Source organism: Mastigoproctus giganteus, chromosome 12, assembly GCF_048544385.1.
Source record: "Mastigoproctus giganteus isolate SK-2022 chromosome 12, ASM4854438v1, whole genome shotgun sequence".
NCBI lineage: Eukaryota > Metazoa > Arthropoda > Arachnida > Uropygi > Thelyphonidae > Mastigoproctus > Mastigoproctus giganteus.
Window position 1 is genome coordinate 19,796,456 of NC_143586.1, and position 24,539 is coordinate 19,820,994.

Below are 24,539 nucleotides of genomic sequence, written 5' to 3' on the forward strand. Positions count from 1 at the left end.
ACATGAAGTTTATGTTAAGGCAAAAAACAGTTGGTGACTTAAGAATGCAAATTGTGTGGGGGGGAGGGAGGGCAAGACATACAGAGAGTGAGGAGGAGGTTGAGTGGCCAATTGTTTTTCTAGTTAGTAATATTTTTATACTTTATTAAAAGTGATAAGGTGCCAGGTGGGCAGGAGCAGCAGTGCATAGCACACGCTTCTTGATTATATCGGGGTTCAAGCCCGTGACCACCAAATACAGAGGATGCGGAAAGGTCAGGGAATGACCATCACATATCCCCGAAGCAATATGGCCTTAGTTGCTAATGCTCCTAAAAACCAAATAACAAACAAACAAAAGTGATAAATGTGAGTTAAAGAATGTCTGCACACTTTTTACATACATAAATAATTGCCTCTCCCATTTGAAACATATCTTTCATGCAATACATGTCATATGCCTGTCATTACATACATTGGTTAATTGGTCCCATTGTTTGTTGTGGTTCAAGAATGTAACTATGCAGGACTTCCTGTACTGAAAATTTAAAGTAAAATTTATAAAATATGTGATTAATGATATATAACAATAAACAGCATTCTATTATTCTGCTGAATTGCTCCATGTTCAGTACCCCGAACGTGGAGCAGTTCTGCTTGAGAACCCACCTAAGCTAAGAGAACGTAGTGGTTGCCATGTCATTGTGACTGTTTTGAATGTCATTTTGGCATGAACAATTGGAATACCAGTAGGCTTGCACGATTGGAATACCAGTTCCTCCAAGAGTGAGATTTAGTTCTGAAGGATTGTGTTTTTATGAGAAGACTATTTGTGTGGACTTCAGTGGACATTCCCTATCTAAGATTTACTGATATGGAATCCCCTGTTTTTGGTCTTCTCTGGCTTAAAATCTCTCTATTCCATTGTCAACTTTCTATCATTTTCCCATCTCTTCTAATGGAACTATTTGACTTCCTTTCTTTGAAGTTCATTTTTTCCAGTTCAACTTTCCTAACATTGAGGTAGTTTTCTTTGCTGATTTTAATGTTCACAACTCCAGCTGGCTTCAGTTTTATAGTCACATGGACTTAGCTGGCTGAGGCTGGGGCTTTTGCAATTACTAATGACCTCACACATTGTTCATTTATATAGTATGAATCAGAGCTGTAATATTTTACTAATATTATTTTACTATATTATTTTCCTAATATTGTTCATTTATCTATCATAATACTAAACAATCCCAACCACACACACACCCTATACCTTTTTTTCCAAACAACCCTTCAAAGTACATGTTTGAGGTGAATAGTCCTGTAGACACCACAGATCACAACCTGGTGATGGACTCTTCCAATGGAGCCTTTCTCTCATGGCCATTCCTAACCTCATGTTTGCCATTACAAGATGTGAAATGGGATGATCTGCTAGATTTCTATTCTTCCTTTTCTTGGTTGGATTATTGTTTGAAATCATCTAATGGCAATGATTGCTCAGATCATGTCCTTTATTCCACACTTCACCTTAAAATCTCATCCATTATCTAAACCTTGGTTTACCAATAAATGAGCTGAGGCTGTTCAAGAAAATATGCTGCGTATTGCAATTGGCTCGCATACAAATCCCCAGGTTCATCTTACTGCCCATATTAAAGCTCACAACAATTGAAAAGTAGTTATTAATCAGTCCAACCGGCTAAGAGTATAAAACTTGCTTCTTGTTTTGTACAAGATGCAAGTTTTCATTAAAAAAGAAAAGAAAAAGTTTATTGTTTAAAAATAATCTCATTATTTTATAACAGTGTAATTTGTGTAGCTGGTTACCAAAGTAATATTTATAATATATTATGACTGTTGAGATTTTAAGTGGCTTAATGGAGAGAAATTCTTTTACTATAGAAAACATTATAACCAAAAATGTTTGATACACTTATAACCTGATGAGTGAGGAAAGTGAGGATTATTAATTGCTTGTGTATAGAATATGTCTCTCTCTCTCTCTCTCTCTCTCTCTCTCTCTCTCTCTCTCTATGATTTAAAATTTGTGAAAATACATATTTTTACATATGTGGATTAAGTTTCCATTTTACTTATTTTAGTTTGTGGAAGATAATGTGGGAGTAATGTCAGTTGGCTTTCTTCTGTCCAGTCCCGATGCTGCCGTTATATGGAGAGGCCCAAAGAAGAACGGTATTGTTAAAAAAAAAAAAAAAATGTATATATAAGTACAGTCGATTCCAGTTATTTGGGACATATTGGGACTAGTGCATTTTGGCCTGAATAAGCGGCTGCCCCAATTATGTGAAGTTTCACATAAATAGTTAAAAATACAGTGGACCCTCGCTTTATGATTGATTCTCTGTACAATCAAATTACGTTATGATAGACTCACCATAGTAAAGTACCGTTCACTATATGATATGTAGAAAACGCTTATCATGAATTGAATTTTAATTCTATTAAACAGCGATTCTAATAAGCGAAAATAAGAGGAATATTATCCACAGGCTATAAAAGTGAGCTACTGAATTTGTACTTATATTTTATTTTATACTGGGTATACTGTAAATATCTATTTGAAAATTATTAAAAGTAAAGATATATTAAGCACAAATTTACACTTTATTACCTTACCAATTAAAATTAACCTGTGGAAAATATTAACTATTAATATTTTCCACAGGTTAGCAAAATAAAAGTAAATTTACGCTTACGTGCATAGCTTAATTAATACGTACTGTAATATGTATATACTAGCTAGTTGATATTTCTGTTCACTGACATTTGGGAGGTTGGTTAAAATTTAAAACAGGAAAAAAGATAAGCAATCAATAACAAAGAACACGGCCTACATAAATTTCAGCTAACACGATACATGCAAGTGAGAATGGAGTAACAAGTTATTAAGCTTAAAAAATAGGAATGAAGAGAAAATTCTGAAAATTTATTTATTTATGTTTTTTTATATGATTGAAGATTTCATGGAAGGGGAAACACATTTCACCATAATAATGTAAAAACCCACAGAATTCCAGCTGTCGGTATTATCGCAAATTCAATAAGATCGAGTTTACTATCCGTTTATAATAGATTGCACTGACAGAAAAGCCAAATAAACCGGAATCTGCTAATTGTTTTTATTGTTTTATGGTTGCGACCTCCAGAAATCTGACTGGATCACGTGGTATGGTGGGAGACAATCATAGGGTAATCTCAAGTGCTGCAGTCTCCTGCCCCGATTAAACGGCATGTTGTCCCAATTAAGCGGAGAAAACCCTGGCTATTTTCTCGATTAGGTTCTGTTCTTTAAGCTTTGACCCAAATAAACAGCTGCACCAATTAACTAATTCAAATCAAAAGGGACTATGAAGCCCAATAAGTCCTATTATTATTATAATAATCTTAAATTATAGGTGAAAACCTCATACCTTTGAGTAGGACTGTTAATCTCTCAACACCCAATCGTGAATGATTGTAATATGAATTTACCCCCCCCGTGTATTGTCATAAATGAATCAAGTTAAAATAACTATTAATTAAAATAAGCATGTATTCAACTCTCATATCACGTCAAGGGAATCGGAAAGAAACACGGAAAGACGGCGGCCACCAACCTCCAAAAACCAACCAACACCACAAGCCATCATGAGAAAAATAATTGAAAAACAATTGTCGCGAAATTCTAAAAACGATGACACTAATAAATTAATTCACACATAAGTTAAACTTTAAAATCGTTATTAACTTCTTTTAAGAGACCACCTTATTCGGTTTGTTACCGTGTTCACAAGAAGTACAAAAGTGATTCGCGAATGCTATTCCCCCCTGTTTTATATCAAATTAAAGACACCTGACAGGGCGGACACAAACATTTTATTTAAGCCGACCGGGCTAGCCGGGTGGGTAAAGTGCCTGCCTGGCAACCCAAAGGTCATGGGTTCGGATCCCCCCTCGGCTTGGATCAAAGTACTGCAAAAACCTTAGGAGGGGCATTATGGCCACAGAAGCCGATGCGCCAACAACTACCAAAAAAAAATTTTATTTAAGTTCCGTATATACAACATTGGTATAGACAATTTATTAACATATTTAAGAGCACCGAATTTAAGATTGTTCCACAACCCATGAGTAAGCTCCATGCTATCTTGAAATATAGGGCATATGTAGTTCCTACCATGGAAGCTCACAATATTGTTTACAATATTTCTTGTGGTGGATGCAATTCTACTTATATTGGCTCGACCCAAAATTTACTTTCGGTAAGGATACGGCAGCATTTGGCATCAGTTAGAGCAGGTAGGATGGGTGCATCTGAGCTTGCGTTTCATGCAATCACTGATGGACATGTTTCTTTTTAATGAATCCAAGGTTCTTAATAAACAGCGTGAATATTTTAAATTATTAATTGCCGAAACATTAGAAATGAGATTAAATGTTAATTCTATTAATGTACGCAGACCTTATAATATTTCGGACTCATGGACTCTTACGCACATGCATGAATAGCAATTCATACATTGGTTTATATAAATAATCTTGTGTCAGGTGTCGTTAATTTGATATAAAACAGGGGGAATAGCATTCGCGAATCACTTTTGTATTTCTTGTGAACACGGTAACAAACCGAATAAGGTGGTCTCTTAAAAGAAGTTAATAATGATTTTAAAGTTTAACTTATGTGTGAATTAATTTATTAGTGTCTTCGTTTTTAGAATTTCACGACAGTTGTTTTTCAATTCTCATGATGGCTTGTGGTATTGGTGGTTTTTGGAGGTTGGTGGCCCCTTCTTTCTGATTCCCTTAACATGATATGAATACATGCTTATTTTAATTAATAGTTATTTTAACTTGATTCATTTATGACAATACACGGGAGGTAAATTCATATTATAATCATTCGCGATTGAGTGTTGAGAGATTCACAGTTCTACTCAAAGGTATGAGGTTTTCACCTATAATTTAAGATGTGTGTGTGTGTGTGTGTGTGTTTTAACACATATGTAATACTGAAAAATTTGAATGATAGTATTAAATGTCATTGAAACAAAATCCATGTATCTAAGTATCTAAGTATTATCATTTTATATGCTTTTGTTTACGCACATGCATGAATAGCAATTCATGCATGTGCAAATAAGTATGATAAGTATGAGAACATAAGAAACATTTTGAGGTGTGTAATACATGAAGCTTTTCACATCACAGTAAGAAGAAAATGTTCTTAATTTATATAATTTAAAAAAAAAAAAAAGTCAAAGTTTTATTAATCTACACTATGTACAGAATGGATCAAAATTAAAGAAACATTTATTTGAGCTTTCCACATAAAATATAGAATATAAATCTAAATACATAAAAAAGGCTATCGGCTTAAAACAGGTATAACTCACATTAATACATATGTTCAAAATGTCATCCATCTTGGGCTTCACAAAACTGCAGCCTCAGTTCATGAATTGAGGAAGAAAGATGATTTATATCCTTCAAGAAGAGTACTACAACAGAGAACTCGGATCACAAATCAACTCGAAAACAGAAATCCCAATGTCCTGACTTCTTGTGATTCAGCTGTGTCTGAGAAAAGTATCTATTTTAGTTTTCCTAACACTGCTAATTTGAATTATACCTCTCCCATAGAAGATCATGATTCATCAGTTCCAGTTGGTTCCTGTCATACCTCTGACAATTCTCAGATGTATGAAGAACCTCTTCTTATTTGATCAGTCATTAATCCATGCTCTAGTAGTATTGTTTGATCACAACAGAGGTGAAAGAAAATTTGGAACTATTACTTCTGATCGCAGTTATGGCCCTTATCATTTGAGAGATATTCAAGAAAATTAATACTCAAACACCAGCCAAGTATTTAATAAAATTTAATAAATAGAATAAAATAAGATGATACAGTAAACTGGACTATTACAATAAGTACTAAAAGAAATAAAATCGGTATGATAAACCAATTAAAACAACAATACTAAAATCGTTAAAATAAGTTAAAATACCGGAAATCCGAAGCTTTTGGAGACAGCTGTCTCCTTTCTCAACAGTGTACTGTTGCTACAATGACACATCCTTAAGTAACAGGCCCACGGCACTCATGTGACTTACCAGGAACATCGTCAGTAATCTCTATTTGCGCACCGGAGACGGAAGTGACCCAGGAGCATGCCATGTGGAACCGATCATCGCGTCTGAGGACAATCGCCTCAGAAAGGGGGTGTAATCGCACACCCCTGTCCCTATTAATAGTATGACAGGATGAACCGATTCGCAAGCTCTTGAGCCACTTGCGTTCCCAGAACCCATGCGCACGGTCAGTAATGATCGCATCCTCAGGAGAGATCCGATGCTGCTTTTCCCAAAAATGTTCCACCACAGCAGACCTAGCATAGTTCGCAGTCTTGATGGCGGTCAAATGTTCCCCCAGACGGTCTTTTAGACGTCGCCTTGTCTTCGGATTTCCGGTATTTTAACTTATTTTAACAATTTTAGTATTGTTTTAATTGTTTTATCATACCGATTTTATTTCTTTTAGTACTTATTGTAATAGTCCAGTTTACTGTATCATCTTATTTTATTTTATTCTATTTTATTAAACATTTGGCTGGTGTTTAAGTATTAATTTTCTTGAATATGGAATTTCCCAGCCCCACAGGCCTGTTTGAGGATTTGAGAGACAGATCTCAGACAATACTAATTTGAGAGACAGATCTCAGACAGAGAGGACTAACTTGGAAATTAAGATGAAAATTAAATTAGTTGCAGTTTTTAATATTATAAATGAACTATTTAAATTTAAGTTATGATAGTTGTTTAATCTGAATTTGTACGTTACAAGTGAAATGATTTCCTTATTGCAAGGGCAGAAACAGGAGTTGCTTGAACTTCTTTAAAACCAAAAAAAAAAAAAAATTACTTTTTTTTTTTTTTTGTAATTAAAGAAGAAGAGAAGTAGAGTGATTCTTCATGGTATTTGTTACAGCTTAATTATATTTGTCAGTGGAAAATAAGATTGTAATTACAATCTTATTTTCCACTGACAAATTTGTCTTTGCATAGAAATATAATGTAAAACTGTTGAAAAAGTGATTTGGTTACATTCCTGGTTTGGTGAGAAATGAGCTTTTCAAGAGCCAATAGTAAAGGCTTCTCTTTGATGAAAAGTTTAGAAGCTGAATGTACATAATTCAAAAGTGTCAAGAATATACTTGGTGATTTTATGTTGCTAAGATGTGTCTTGTGTCCTTTGAAGCCAAAGACACTGCCAAATGCCAGAATAGTTTATTATTCTTGTTCTGTTCTGTCAGTAATTTTGAGTGTGATGGCTAATTCTTACCTGTGCCATTGAAAGTTGAGAAAACCTTGATAATAATTTTGTTTTGCTCAGGATTTTAGTTTAGTTTTAACTGAAAGGGAACACATTTGCTACTCGACTTTTCAATAACTAGTTTTAGACTGTGGATTGAATCTGGTGTCATTGAATCAACTGTCCCTCTAGCTCCCTCTCCCCCACTAAAAGCTAGCTTTTAGAGCTTCAGAGTATTAACATTACAGAGTTTTATGATTTAGGTATCTTTAGTAAAGAATGTTTCATTTCATTTTGGTTTATTAATTGACTTTTGTTTTAGTAATATTTCATTAGTAAAATGCAGCTTTCCAAACAGGTCTTATCAAACAATTTTTAAGAGATGTGGACTGGGGAGACTTGGATTATTTGGTGATAGATACCCCTCCTGGTACTTCAGATGAGCATCTTTCTGTTGTCCAATATCTGAAAGATTGTAATCTAGCTGGTGCCATAATTGTTACAACTCCTCAGGTGAGTTAATAGTAAATATTATACTGTAGCAGTGTCCCATTTTTATATAACTCACATATCAAAAAAGTTGTAAGAGTACTATCACTGATACAAAGCTTACTAAACGCTATTTTGTCATTTTTTTTGGGTAAAAAATGATTATCAGTAAAAATCTAAGGGTTTGCATGTCAGAAATGGATTCCCTCAGGGATTAGAGCATGGTAAGCCAAGTCCCTCAGAAATCAGAGCTAGAAGCACTCATGTTTCTAATTTCCATTAATAATGATGAGTACAGAGGAAACTGCAAACAGTTGCTCTGTAAATTACACTCCCTTGTAAGCATATTGTTGCAAGATAGTGCCTCTTCACACTGACTGTCAAAGGATGATTTGAAAGTCACTTCTCGAAGATGACTAGAACGGCATGGACTGGTTGAATGGCCTGCTAGGAGTCCAGACTAATCCATAACTCTCTGTGACTTCTTTGGAACTGGGCCAGAAGGAGTTTGTCACAAAACCAACCCAATGAATTTTTGGGTTAAAATAAAAATTTCAAACTGTTTAGAGCAGTGTTTCAGCCAACTTTATGTGGAAATCCGTAGATTGTGTACCACTCTGGTTGTGCCTTGGCATTTCAGGAGTAATGTTGAAATCTGAGCTCTCATGGATGTTAATGATATCTATTATCATATATTTAATATGGTGTGAGAAAATATGGTATAACAGTTTATACAAACTAATGTATAAACTGTTACCATATATGTAATACTTTTGTAGCTAAAGCAAAAATAGAGGGTTACTTGTTGATGCCCTGTAGAGTGAATAGAAAATTAACTGTTACTTCCTTAAGTGTTTACTTCTCTTACTTCTAGTGTCGCATGTCTGCTGGATCCATTTAGCATCAGCATGACTGTTTCTGCTAGCAATGTCCCATTGTAAAAAGCTGCAGTTTTACTTGGAAATACACTAAGCCCTCAATTTTATGGACTAATAAGAGGAATGGGTTGTCCATTATTGCCAAATGTCTTAAATTTAAGTTTTTTCCTATGCCATTCATACCCTGGGTATTGAAAATTGAAAATTTAAACAGTTACTCTGTGTATGTATGTATTAGAAACCCTGAACTAAAGTTAAACAATAAAAAACAAGTTTTTATTTATTTTGACTACTGGTTGATACATAGCAGAACATAATTTATAGTGATCATATAGTGGTATGCTGGTGCCAAATTTTTTGTCTATTAAATCTGCAAAATCGAAGGTTTACTGTAATCTTGAAATTGTTCATATTGATCACGGGATTTCACAAAGCTTATGATAATCGCTTTCCCTTTTGATTTTTGTCATATTAAATTTTAAGTTATATTCAATAGTTTTTACATGTTAAAAACAGTAATGAAATGGTTAACTACTTGAATTATATGCTAACTGAATAGAAAATTTAACTTATCTGTATTAATAACAGGAGTGTCATGAACAGAATGAATGAATTTAAGCTTCTGGTGAGGTAATGCTGACAGTTTGTGGGTCTGACTGAGGCTTAGTGCCATCCAGAGATAAAGGAACAAGAGAGTGGGGATGGCCGACCGGGCTAGCTGAGTGGGTAAAGTACCTGCCCGGCAACCCAAAGGTCGCGGGTTTGATTCCCGCCTCGAGCTTGGATCAAAGTACTGCAAAAACCTTGGGAGGTGCAATATGGCCACAGAAGCCGATGCGCCAACAACTACCAAATCAAAAAAAAAAAAAAAAAAAAGAGTGGGGATGTATGTTTTTATAAAAATTTGTCTGAAGGTAATCAGATCGTTTCTGAAATCTGATCAAGCCCAGTTTAAATTTAAGGCTCTGTGGTGTGAGATTACCAGTGGTAAAGGAAAGATGATAGTGGGGTACAATTACAGGCCAACAACTCTGAGGAGTATAATAAAAATCTCTATAGACGATTTGAATGAGAAATTAAGTGCTGAAAATTGTGGAATGGTAATAAGCCAAGTAGGAACACAGCTGTTGTGAACCAGCTGAATACGACAGTGATTTTCTTCTTGTGCATTTTAATGCACTGCACGTTTTTTTTTTTTTTTTTTTTTGTGCCATTACTTTCTGTTCTGCCTTACTGTTGTTGATTTGTGGGGGGACAGTTTTGTGGAGGGGGTTTTACTTTGAAGGGGACAATGTCAGCATGTAATTAATGTAAGTTTAATAAATTACTATTATTGTCCCATCCAAAAACTTTTGGCTTACACCTCGTATATGTACTTGAACTAAAGAAGAAAATGTGTAAAAATTGAAAGAAAGATCACACACACACACACACACACACTAAATGATTTATATAGTTTCATTATTATTAATATTGTCGATATGATGCAAGGAAGCAAAGCTTATTACAGCACTATTAAAAAAAAAAATTATTTTGCCCATTCCTTCCACTAATTCACTGATCAACAAAATTAAACTCTCCCCTCCAACTCCATGAAAGATGTAAGATGTAAACACCCTTTTGTAAACTAATTTTGCATGTTCAAATGTGTTCTTGGTTTTTCTCTAGCACATGTAATTTTTGTAATATGACTGCTGATAATATCAGTGGAAGTTAATTAAAATTTCAATACAAAATCTATCTGACTGGTTACAATTAATCTTGATCACTTTTACTGTTTAAATCCAATACTCTTTATACTCCTATTTAAAATAATACAGTACATACATAAACAAGTTAGCTAACATACACAGTGTGTTACATTTCAGATGCATTAAGAAATAGCAATAATTCATGATATAAAACCAAAAAAAATAATAATAATAAAAAGCAATGATTTTTATGTGCAGACTGAGAAAATTTAGTTTCTGCACATCCACCACATTACCCATTCATTCCTCCAACCAACACTTGGAAACAAAGATAATATCCAGTGCTTTGGCTACAATGTAGTATATGGATAGCTGCGTGATATGTATAAAAAAAAAAATAATTCCTGGATTTCTATTATTCTGATGTTAATGAAATTTTGCTAAATCATTCAAACAGCGAAATATAAAATTTCATGAAAATCCATCCACTGGGGGTCCAGTTATTGCTTGTGGACAGACAAAGAACGATTCTACAAATCTTCGGGAGCCTCCTTACATAAGGTACTATACATGTCTGCTACTACCTATACATGTCTACGCAAGGCCGCCGTAGCCTAGTGGTCAGATGCACGGGTGCATAAGTACACGTGCCTTGAGTGACCGGGGTTCAAGCCCGTGACTGCTGAATATGGTACTGTTTCTTGTATTCTGTCTATCTTGTGAACTCCTCTGACCATTTGGTCATCCCGGAGTATAAACAGAAAAAAAAAATAAATAATAATAATACCTTGATGTAGAGTGTGAAAAAAAAATCTTGCATTCATTACTTTCAAATTTAAGAAACCATTTTCCCATTCATTCCTCCAACCAGCACATGGAAACTTCAACCTGTCTGCATAGTTTATCTTAGAGCAGCATACTCTGATTACTGTCATTAACCACTGTACCTACCTTTATCATCAGCAAACTTAAACTAGACTGGGGTTCGAGCCCGTCATCACCAAATACGGAGGATGCGGAAAGGTCAGGGAATGACCACTGCATATCCCGGAGCAATATGGCCTTAGTTGCTAATGCTCCTAAAAAAACCAAATAACAATAACAAACTTAAACATCAATTTTAAACTGATACATAAACCTAGAATTCTGGTTGACATCAAATTTATTGTTATTGTCTGGTTCTGGTTGACATTATTTACTGTCTTTATTTATTGTTTAACATTATTTATTATTTATTGTCTGGTTCTGGTTGACATCAAATTTATTGTTATTTCAATTAATTCATTTTTAAACATTTACAATGTATATAAGATTAAATGTGTACTAGTAGACATTCTTCTCATTCATGGCACCTTCAGATATGAATGAAAAGTCCTTTGCACCATAAAATGACAGTGTCAATTTATTTATTTTTTTTGAAGGCAGTTTCACTTATAGATGTGAGAAAAGAAATCAACTTTTGTAGGAAGGTGGGCCTACCAATATTAGGAGTTATAGAAAATATGAGTGGCTTTATTTGTCCTAAATGTAAGGTAAGTCATATATTTACTTATTTCTGTATTATATAATATGCCTTGTAACTTATGTTAAAATTAACTTACTTATATTAAAATTAAATGAGTACGCTTATACTAATTGACGAGATGATGATTAAGTAGAATTTTTATATACAGCTCATTCTGCTATAACTTTTCAAGTTACACACTTAGTTATTTGACACCTTTTCTGTCATTATGTACATGAAAATTTGAATTTACTTGCTTGAAACTCATGTGCTGCATATGTTGTGGGTTTTCCCACTATCATCATTTCAGTTTATGGTTATCCATGAGATTATGTGGCACATTTTAATTTGTTATATATTTTGTTTATTTGTTTGTTTTAATTTGTTATATTATATATTAAGATTCTTAGCAAAGCTTATTATTTTAGTACTCACCTCTAGATCCGTATTGGTTAGGGTTAAATTTACATAAACGAAAGTAAGGAGAGTAAAAGTATAAAGTAAAAGTTCTCTTTACTTTCCTTTATGTAAATTTAACCCTAACCAATATGGATCTAGAGGTGAGTACTAAGATAATAAGCTTTGCTAAGAATCTTAATAGATAATCAACAGTACTTCAGGCTTTCACCTGTAAAATTAGTCATATATATTATATATTTGCTGAAGAAAGTTTTGGATATAAACCTATAAAAAATAAAAACTGGCTAAGAACTTGGAATGAAGAATTGAAACAAACAATCAATGATAAAAAAAAGACCTATAAACTGTTCCTACAAACTAAAGACCTACATCTACACATAAAATATAAAAGGCTTAGAGCAGAAGTCAGAAAACTAACTAGAAGAATCCACCGAGATGACTGGGATAAATTTGTTAAATCCTTAGAATGTGATATCACGGGCCCACAGAGGAGTGGTTTTAAAATTTTCAAGAAATTACAACTAGACACAAATGACCAAATAAAAACCAACTCCATCTCTCAAGCAGAATGGAAGCAACACTATTCCAAACTATGGTATAATCCTAGCACTAGGGAATTGGAAGATGAATCTGCTTCAAAGCTATACTCTAATATACTAAAGAATAAACTTAATAAATACAGTGAACAATCCTTAGAAGAAGAACAATGTGGGTTCAGAAAAGGGAGAAGCACAATAGATGCCATTTTCTCATTACAACAAATTTTGGAGAAAAGAAGAGAATTCAACCTACCAACGTTTCTGCTGTTTATTGATGATGAAAAAGCATATGACAGTGTAAACTGGGAAAAACTTTGGCAGATTCTACGTGAAGAAAATATCCCAACCCAACTCTGGAAAGTGAAACAAAGCCTATATAAAAACTCAAAAGTTGTATGAAATATTCTAATGGCCAACTATCAGACCCAATTAACACCAATAAAGGAGTCAAACAAGGATGTGGATTATCACCAAATTTATTTAATATCTACATCAATAAAATTATTAAAGAATGGAAACAAACAATTAACAACAGAATATAGTTGAACAACAAGAATAAAATCCAAACTATATTATATGCTGATGATCAAGTTATAATTGCAAAATCAGAAGGTGAACTGCAGAATGAACTGAACAAAAACAGGCAAAAAGTATGAGATGAAAATCTCCACCTCAAAAACAAAATCAATGGGATTATGTGGAAAAAACATACAAAGAGTCAAAATTGTTATTGATGACAAAATAATAGAACAAATATCTATTTGGGAAATTTAATATCAAATGAAGGAGAAGACATCCAGACTAAACTACAAAAATATAATAATATAATAAAATGAATGGAACAATTAAACGCCACTTTGGAAAACAAATGACAACTGAAACAAAATTATGACTGCACAACATCACTTCAGAATCAGCCCTCTTCTACAGCTGTGAGACTTGGGTCATAAATAAGAAAGATGCACAAAAACTAGAAGTAGCACAAATGAGATTTTTACGACAAATTAGCTTTTAACTACAAACGTACAGGCAAGAGAGAGAGAGATGTGGGTCGACCAAGACAACGATGACGAGATCAAGACCACCTCCAAGAGCTACAATGGAACAGGTCTTAAAAGACCTAAGCCAGACCAAGTTCATGATGATGATAATGATATATTTTGCTTGTAAACATTTATATGCATTTTCCATATATAATTATTCTTACTACTAGTACTGTAAACAGTAAGTGCAAGGAAAAATGATAATGTTTCAAAAAAAATGTTTTTTTTTTTTTTTAAGTTTTGGCAAAAATGGTTTCCAGCATTAATCTGGACATCGAAAGAAGCTGCACAATGAAAATTGGATGAGTGGTTAAATATTTATTTTAGTAGATAAAAAAAAAAAAGTAAACTAGCCAAATGACCATATTTCTGTTTTTATTTCTCTTCAGTCTTCTATTTCCCTTTCTCCCCATTACTTTTATTATTAAATTATATATATATATATATATATATATATATATCAAAAGAATTCTAAATTGTGAGTACACCTAACAGTCATGGCCATTATTTTATCCTTGTAGATAGAGTCAAAAATATTTCCACCAACTACAGGAGGTGCAGAAGGAATGGCAAAAAAGATGGAACTTAGGTTTCTTGGAAAAATTCCATTAGATCCTAGGATAGGTTAGTAAGGAAAATATTTACTTAAATTATTATACTGATGTCTTAAAAGCTAGAGAAATATGCAGGTCAACTTAGAAAAAAAAATTGTACTCTGCTGTGTAAAATAAAAATATTTATATGAATATTTTTGATTTCAATTTAAGTAATATTTTTCATAAAAATTAAAAGTATCCTTTTTGGCTTTCCTTTTATTAAAATAAAGTATCCTTTATTTTAATAAATAAAAATAAATCAACCAGTTAGCATTAACATTATTTCTATATTGCCTGTTCTACAAACAGACAATATAGAAACTACAATATTCTACAAACTATCATTAGTGTTACTTTTTGAATATTTTAGGAAAAAGCTGTGATGAAGGCAAGTCTTTTTTAAAAGAAGTTCCAGATTCACCTGCAGCAATCAGTGCAAGAGAAATTGTTAATAGTAAGTATTATTTATTTCATAGTTTGTTTAGTAAGGTTTTTTCTTTATTTGGCATATAAAAACTAATACTTTAGTCCCCAATGATACCATCAAGTTATGAAATGACATTTACTTTGTAATAACATAATTTTGCTTGTTAATGATGCAGACATTGGAATCAAAAGTTATAATTTTGCTGTATAGAGGGCTGGTCATGCAAACACTCATCCACAGGTTTTCACACATTCCTTCTTATCTGAAGTTAGACCATAGGGAGTGTTATGTCAGCAGTGTTATGTTTATATTAAATGTAAAAAAAAAAAAAAAAACACCTAAAAAATAAACTTGAAAGCCTAATGGGATGCAAGTACACAGCAGTTATTTCTATCTTTCTGCAAACTACCAATATCTCTCATGAGAGTGACTGCAGTGTACTACACAGAATGTTATGAAAATAATTTTTTTTTTTTCTAATTCTAATGTTTTACTTCAAGTAAGGCACAATTGGATTAGTGTGACTTGTAAAAATAGCTATTAGTATTGGCAAATGATGCAAGGAAGCAAGCTTATACAGACAAAAAAAAAAAAAATAAATAAAACACTTCCCACGTCATCTGCCCACAACCTTTTTAATAATTTATCTAATTTCTAATATCTAATATCTTTAAAGACTCCTTAAAAAATCAAGAGTTTATCTAATTTCTCCTTAAATTTATTCAAACTACCCATGTCCCCAACATGAGGGAAATTTGTTCCAACAATCAACTATCCTCTGCCTGAAAGCAAATTTTTACGCATCTGTCTTGCAACCATCCTTTCGCAATTTGAATTTATGCCATCTTATGTGAGTTATCTAGTAAGGGTAAGGAAGAATGCCCTTTTGTTCCCCTCGCTAAATTCTTTGCTGTTCTCTGCATTCATTCCAACAGATCCACTTCCTTCCTAAAATGAAACTTCCAGACTCTGTATACAGTACTCAAGATGTGACTTTACCATTGCCTTATACAGTGGAACAATTATTTTATCCCTGCTGGCAATATTCCTGTATATCATTGAGAAAATCCCATGGGTTGTACTAGAAGTTCATCTGCACTGTTCAGAGAACTTCTGTCTGATTACGCAATTAGCCCACAACCCTTTCATTCTTTACTGCTACCTTGTGTGTGATACCCCACAGTTGGTATGTTATTCTGGAATTACTGCTGCCCACATGTGCCTTGCATTTGTCAATGTTAAACTTCAATTGCCACTTCTCAGCTCTGCATAATTTTTATAGATTTTGTTTCAATAGCATACCCTGATTGGCTGGGTAGTTATTAACTACCCAGCCAACCTCCGTACCATCTGCAGACTTAGATGATAAGCTTGATATGCCTTCATGAATATTGTGAATAATAAAGGGCTTAGTCCTGAACCCTGAGGGACTCCACTAATAACATTAGTCCAAGAGCAGAGCCCATTGATAACCACTCTGCCTTCTGCCTCCCTTTATCCATAGGAGTAACTTATCTCTAATGCCACACTTCTCCAATTTGTATTTCAGTCTCAAATATCAAAAACTGCTTAAATCTAAATGTATAATATCAAAATTATTTGTATCCAATTCCTTTTTTTACTATGTTATAGTATCATTCAGATTGGTCAGACAAGATTCCCTTTAACAAATCCATGCTGTGATTGCTGTATAACTATATTCCTGTCTGGATAGCCCTACATTACTTCCTTAACACAGCCTTACATTACATCCTTAACACAGCCTTACATTACATCCTTAACACCTTATTTTCTCTGGAACAGAATTCAAGTAAGGCACAATTGGATTACAGAATTCAAGATTACAGATCTGTAATTAGTCACTTTGCTCTCTTTGGGGAGACATTTGTGTATCTCCAATTGATATGAATCTTCTCTGAATCCAAGAATTTCCCCATGATGATGGCTAAACATTTGCTAACCTATTTTCCTGAGTTTTTATATAATTAGATAGTTCCAATTAGTCCCAGTACCTTATTCACTCATAGCTTCAACAATTTTTCTTAGACTTTCTTCTTAGTTTTCATAAATGCTCTCACTTAGTATACTTCTGATATTCCCATCCCTAAAAACTTTTTCACAGGCGTATATTTAACTCATCAGAAACCTGAACAGGATTATCAGTAGTCATACCATTCAAATCTAGTGCTCCAATGGTTTATCCCTTTCCTTCTATTGTTAATATAAGCAAAGACTTCTTTGCATTCTTACTATTAGTATTGCACATACAGGGTGTCTCAAAAATATTGGTACAAACGTTTAGAGGAGGTAGGTAACATCTAAAGGAATGTGAATCGCATAGGAACCCATAACTGGAAACGTCACGGGAAAGTAGTAGCAGAGGCACAAGAAGCAGAAATGACACAAGACAGTAATTAGTGGCAAACATTTATTTGACATAATATTAACAATGGAGTATGAGATGGATGCATTTCATGATGTTACAACAGATGCTTGAAGATTCCACCATGAGACACGATGCATGTGTGACACCGATGCAGCATGGATTGGCGGACACAGTCGAACACACCTGGAGTTTCTTTGACAGTAGCAGCAGCGCAGACGAGTCTCGCACGAGATCCATTTCCATCTCCACAGGTGATTCCTACACGATAGATTTGAGGGCCCCACAGAAAGAAATCAAAGCTCGATAAATCAGGTGAGCGCGGGGCCAGGCAACGGGTCCACCACGGCCAATCCATCGGCGCCCAAAACGCCTGTTCAAATGGTCATGAACACACCTTCCATAATGGGCAGGCACCCCGTCATGTTGAAACCAAATGTTGCATCTCACATTTGCTGGAACATCGTCAAGTAACCCTGGTAGAACTTGTTCAAGAAAGATCCGATATTTAGTCACCGACCATACCTGCCCACACATTTATCGTGAAGCGATGTTGTGCCGCATGGGAGCGCACACTGTGTGGGTTGTCTTGAGCCCACACATGAGCATTGTGCTGATTGAATAAGACTTCCCGAGTGAAATAAGCCTCATCCGTGACCAAAACAGGCTGGAAAATTCAAGTCTTGAACACTTTATTGGAGAAACTACTGAGCAAAAGCCACACTTGCAGGATGATCTTAGGGAGCAGTAACTGAACCCTTTGGTTATGAAAGGGGTGTAAGGAATCGTCACGCCAGACACGCTGTACACTGCAACGAGACACTCCTAAGGCAGAGGTAATGACACGTGTGCTGGTAGTAGGATTATTCTGGACAGCAATCAACACACTTTCTTCCATGGCTGGAGTTCGCGTCGAATGTGGTCTGCCTGCACTACCCCTGTTACCTCTAAATGACCCATTATCGCACAAATTTTTATGCACACGTGCAAACAAACAGTGGTCCGGTACATGTCTGTCTGGGAAGCGCTCTCCATAAATTCGTTGAGCGGCTCGTCCATTGCCCTCTGCTAATCCATATGCTAGGTGCATGTCTGCCAGCTCACAGTTCGTATATCGATGCATGCTCTTCGTACGGCGACTACTGCTTGAATGAGTAAACTAGAAATTTTCCCTCTCGTGAACTGATGAACAGCACCGTGTACCGACTTACGGTGACGTTTCTGGTTACGGGTTCCTATGCATTCCTTTAGACGTTACCTACCTCCCCTAAACGTTTGTACCAATATTTTTGAGACACCCTGTATAGTGCAAGGAAGTTCAGGCTTTTGCTACACTGGCCCAAAAAAAAAAAAAAAAAAGTATAAGAAAACACAAATTATTCACTTTTTCTCCTCACATAGGTAACTGCCCAGCAGACCTTTGGATTTCTTCAAACCATCGGCCTCAACTACCTGCAGAGGCAACTCGTTCCAGTAATCAACAAATTGCTGACTAAAAAAGTACTTCCTACAATATAGTCTAAACCTTTTCCCGTGTAGCTTGAATTTATGGTCCTTAGTTCTGAAATTCTGTATAACTAAAAATTCTGCCTTCATTCATTTTATTAACCTCTCTCATAGACTTATAAACCTCAGTTGGGTCTCCTCTCAGGTGCCTGATTGCCAAGCTCTGTAGCTCACATAATCCAAAGCCTTTCCTCATACAGTCACCTTTTCTGATCTCATGACATGCTAGTTGCCTGTCATTGGACCATTTCAAGAAGCCCAATGTCCTTTTCAAATGATGTTTCTATAGTTGGACAGAGTACTCTAAAAGCCGTCTTACAATTGCCCTATACCGAGAGATTATCACCTTCAATATGACACCTATCAGTGATTTCCTGGCCACATGCTTCTACTGCCTAGAGAACTTCATATCTGCCTATGTCATAATTCCCAGATCCCCTTCCTACTCTACTGTTTTTAATTTAATTACACCAAATAGTCGGATTTCTATATAATGAAATCAATCATTCGCTTGAAAAAATTCGTTAAATAAATTTCGTTATAAAGATATATGACCTTTTCAAAACTGAAAAATACTATAATTCAACATTCAGAAATATAGTCAAAGATGAGAAATAAATCAGAAATATGTGGGAATGAATAAGTTTTATAACCTTTTAAAACAATTAATTTATTAATACATAGTTATTAAGAAATGGCTGTGTACATGATGTGCACTTTTAATAAATTCATATTAAAATTATTTCATAAAATATTTGCTTATTTTTTGTTGTATACTGGATTTTACTGTACATTGTTCATGAAAATGTTCACATTTGTTTAAGAACTCAAATATATTTTCTGGCACATTTTCTTCACATTGAAGGCCTCGATGCAAAGTTTCAAATGCTACCAACATTTGACGTTTGGTAGGTCTAATATTGCCCTCATTTTCATCCAACTCATTGCTGTTATTGTCACTAGTTTGAATATTCTCCAAAATGTTGGAGTCATTCAGATATTCAGCAACTATGACATCATTATCATCTCCTAAAAATTTATCAAGAACAGTTTCTCCACTAATCAAACCTCTCACTTGGAATTATTTCCTAGATTGCGCAATATCGTCTAGTAGTTCATCCCTCTCATCGCTGTTAATTGACGTTTTAGCAAAACTTGCAAAAGTAGAGTCAAGATGTGATGGAAACAATGATTAAGAATTGTTTCGCTTTTGCGAAAAAATTCTTAATCGTTGTTTCCATCACATTGTTTGCAGTTTAGACGAGGTATTCGGAGGGAAGAAAACAAACTTCCCACCTGTAAGTTTCGAAATTACTGAGTGAATGTGGATAGGGCAGTTGATGACAGTCAATACAATTTTTCTGTTTTCTTTCATCATCTTTCTATCGAAATTTAAAATCCACTGTTCAAAAATTTCACTTGTAATCTAAACTTTTTTGTTGTAGTTGTAGTCCAGCTCTAACGACTTTACTCCTTTGAAACATCAGGATTGTTTACTTTTGCCTATTACCAAAAGCTTCGGTTTTTCATTACCAGCCATATTTGCACCAACCAAGACTGTAATTCTCTCCTTACTATTTTGTCACCTAAACATTTATCACCTTTAAAAGTCAGTGTCTTGTTCGGCAAACATTTGAGAAATAGACCTGTTTCATCAGCGTTGAGTATGTCTTTGGGCTTGTAGTCTTCCATAATTTTTTTCAAATTGTTTCTTTCTAATGGGTTCAGTCTTTTTCGATTACAACTCCACTTTCACTAGAAATAACTTTTTCGAGTAAGCCATGGCACTTTTTAAATTTGTCCAACCAACCAGAACTGGCCTAGAATGTTTTAAGCCCACCCCTGAAAAGATGCATACTCCATAGCCTTTTCTTTTATTAATGGCCCTGATATCAGCATGTTTTGGTCTCGAATCAACTTCACCCACTTAAAAACTGCTTCGTCTACATCTTTGTACAGGCATAATTTTGCATGCTTCTGACTGGGTCCTGTTTCCTCAAACAGTTTGAGAATCGAAACACTTTTTCAGAATGGTTGACATACTACTAGCAGGGATACCAAATTTTAAAGCGGCTTTTTTTTTTAACCCCCCGATTTACACAAATATGCCTTAATCTTTGCCAGTGGCTGTGGATACATAGATAGATAGCAGTTGACCAGCATGACTTCTCAGTACAGTAGAGGTTTTGGTTGTATGGGTTTTGCGGGCAACTTGTAAAAACTCAACTTCTCGGTTGTATAGGTTTTACAGGTAACATTGTAATGTTTGTGGAATATTTAGCTCTTAAATGTGGTGCTCTTAAGAATTAATCCCTTTAGCTCTTAAAAGCTAAAGGGATTAAATCTCATTCTTTTAGCTATTAATTCATGCTTTCTACAGCATCAGCTCTATTGCCTAAAGGCCAGAGGTGCAAACAATGCATACCCAGGTTTCTTGAAATCAATTTGTTTTATATGGAAATTTTCAATGTAATGACCGGGGGGAAATCAAAAAAATTCGCTATGGAAGTTCGTTAAGGAGAGGTATGACTGTATATGTTAGTTTGGGTTTGCTATTTCCAAGTGTAAGATCTAGCATTTTGCTCCATTAAAACACAGCTACCACTTTTCTGATCATTCTTGGTGCCTGTTCAAGTTATCCTGATGGAACGCAGCTTAGCTCTGATCATTAACAACTTTTCCAATCTTTATACTGTCTGCAGATTTTTACATCACACACTTATCTCTTTGTTGATGTTTATGAAATCAGAAACAACAGTGGTCGAAGACCCAATCCTTGGGATACCCAGCTTCTGACATTACACCTATCTGAAGAATATCTATCGATCACATTCTGCCCTGCAGCCATCCTGAAATCCATCTGAGAATCTTTCCAGTAATCCCAACGTGTTCCAGCTTATACAGTAACTTCTCATGAGAGACTGAGATGCCTTGCTAAAATACAAATAAACTGTGTCAAAATTGTTCCCTACATCCAGCTTATGAATAACTGTGTCAAAATAGCTTACCAGTTAGTTAAACATGATTTTCTCATTACAAAAACATTGTGTTGAATATGTCCTTCAGAATGCCATTTCTATCTAAATGTCCCTGAATTGCAACTCTTAATCATTGCCGCCAAGGTTCTCCCCACCACTGAAATCAGACTAATCAGTCTGTAGTTACAGACTTCACTCTTAGAACTGCCTTTTTTTGTATTGGTGATATGTTGTCACTTCTCCAATCCAAAGGAATCTCTCCCAATTCCAATAATGCCCTCATAATTAACCTGAGGGTTCAATAAACTGTAACCGTCAAAATTCTTTTATATGCCATCAACTCAAGAACCTTACTTGCCTTTAGGCTGAAAAGTTTTTCTAATAAACAATCATCTGTAATTTCGAAATCCCTAATTTCACGTCTCAGCACAAAGGACCTTTCATCAGCAAACACTAATGCAAAGTACCTATTCAATTCATCAGCTGGATTATTTAACACTTTCCCAGATCCAGTATATATGAGTCTTATCTGATTCATTTTCTTCCTTCTTTATATTCACATACATGAAAAACCCACCCCTATTCTTTGCTCTCTTAGTCAGTGCTTTGTCATGCTCAGCCTTGGCCTGTCTAACCTTATCTGATTCTCTGTTGTAACAGAAGCCAGTTTTCTTATTCATCCTGGTGCACTCTGGCCATAGATGCCCATGCGCCTAAAAAATTCTCAAACAAACAGACAATCTTATTCATCCATCTCTGTATCCTCTTCATGCTATATTTTCTTAATGGTATATATGTGTTCATGGCTTCTGTAATGATTGCTTTAAAGGTATTCCATAATTCTATTGTATTAACCCTCCCTTTGCAATCTGGCCAATTAATAAATGCCATGTAGTGCCTTAAACTTTCCCATTTTGTGAAATTAAAACTCAAACCTTATTTTTAACAGTGCCAACATCTCTCTTCATTTTTGAACTGATGACTGCATGATCACTCCCTGCTAATTGTTGCTGTACTGTAAGCCCTATGATGCTATCTGATTTGTGAGCAATGATGAGGTCTAGAATATTCTTACCTCTAAAAATAATAAACATCAGTGCATTTAAAAATTTTGTTCCCATGGTGCACTTCCCTCCACTTATTACAATCAATTAGGGTAGATTGAAGTCACCCATAACAACACATTCACACTTACTTGCCCTTTCCATCTGCATATAGAGATTCTCATAATCCTCTGGTCTGTAGGTTACTCCTTTGCTTCCAACTAACTCATACACACACACACCATACAGATTCTTTGCTGGAGCAGCTGTTGATTACCAGACTGCGTCTTCAGTATTCTATTAAGTTGACCAGTATCAGTGGTGTAACACTATGCCAATGCAGTGCATTGGGGCCCTCCTGCCCAAAACAGGAAAAAAATTTACTGGAGTATACATGTAAGTTTTTTAGTTATGTTTATGATATAATTTACTATGTCTACGAACAATAATTTTTTTCACACAAAGCATGTTTATTGTTAGCTAGCTGCATAGCACAAGTGAAACTGTAGTGAATAGATGTGAAATGGTAATAGCATAGCTGCTGCTTCTAGGACAATTTTTAAGGATTTGTGACTGCAGGGGCCAAAGTCAAATAGGGGGCCCATTTATTGGGGGGTCATTATTATTGAGTATAGTATTACTATTGCACTTATTTTTCGGCAGGATCACACTAAACTTTGCATTGGGGCCCACTTTTTCTAGTTATGTTACTGACTAGTATCCATCAGTATGCCTTTAAGAAAGGTTGTTCCACCATTCAGGCCTTAAATAACATCTTTCAGAGTACCACCACTTCTACTTCCAAGTACATGTGTGCAATTTCCAATGCACTTTTGACTCTGTTTGCTTGCCCAGTGTTCTAAGCTGGCTGTTCTAGAGAAAGATGTATCTGTCTCCAGAGCTATTTCTCCACCAGGAAAATGACCATCTTGACTTGGTTTCACAGCATTCCCACTCCCAAGTTTGATTGTGGGCCCATCGGCATGGAATATGGTCCTTAGTGAGTGGCTGGCTTGTTTGTTCCCTAATGTTGTCATGTCCTCTTATGCCGATGATCTAGTTGTTGTTGTGCCTAGGAGAGTGGAAACCACTACCAACAACAGGAGCTTCTGACTTGGGCCTCCACTCACAAGCTTAGTTTCTCCAAACAAATGCCATGATGGTTACCTTTCAGCACATTCTTGCTGAAAGGTAACCATCATGTGTGCTCAGACCTCTCACAATTCACTTCCAGAACAAGTTTCTCCAAAACTGCTGCTCTGTCAAACATTGTGGCAATATCTTGGATAACAAGCTCATCCAAGCTTATCCAGCATCTCAGAGAAAATGTGAAGTACACCATCCTTCTCGCGAGAATTACAAGATGAGACTGGGGCCTTAAGGGCAGAACTTGAAAGGCTTCACTTGATGCATGACGTGCTGTTTTCATACTTGTTGTCATTTACAGAGCTGTGCTTTGGTTCCACCACACAGATAAACCCCTATAGCTAATCAACTTCTTTAGATACAGAGAACCACCCTTCTTCGACTCTCCATGGCATGGTGGACATTTTCCACCATGCGCTTCGTCGGAGAAATCCTCCCCCGACCTCAATGTTGCCTACTGCAAGCTCTCTCATTCAGTTAAACACACTCAAACTGCAGAAATCTTCAATATCAGAACCAAGACAGGCACCAATATCCAACACAAGAACAAACTTATCTGAGAGGCTCATTGCTTGGTGGTAGGACTGGTGGATAGCTAGCCAAAAAGG

At 35.2% G+C, this 24,539-nt stretch overlaps 1 protein-coding gene across 1 annotated transcript in view; it reads left to right on the top strand.

Moving 5' to 3' along the window:
• The window catches only part of Nubp1 (NUBP iron-sulfur cluster assembly factor 1), a 67,944-nt gene that overhangs the window by 40,622 nt on the left and 2,783 nt on the right, over nucleotides 1–24,539 (top strand). The window contains exons 6-10 of the mRNA XM_090386946.1: nucleotides 2,079–2,169; nucleotides 7,647–7,801; nucleotides 11,768–11,878; nucleotides 14,374–14,476; nucleotides 14,819–14,902. Of these exons, the coding sequence (XP_090243072.1) occupies nucleotides 2,079–2,169; nucleotides 7,647–7,801; nucleotides 11,768–11,878; nucleotides 14,374–14,476; nucleotides 14,819–14,902 (544 nt within the window). The remainder of the gene's footprint in view (nucleotides 1–2,078; nucleotides 2,170–7,646; nucleotides 7,802–11,767; nucleotides 11,879–14,373; nucleotides 14,477–14,818; nucleotides 14,903–24,539) is intronic.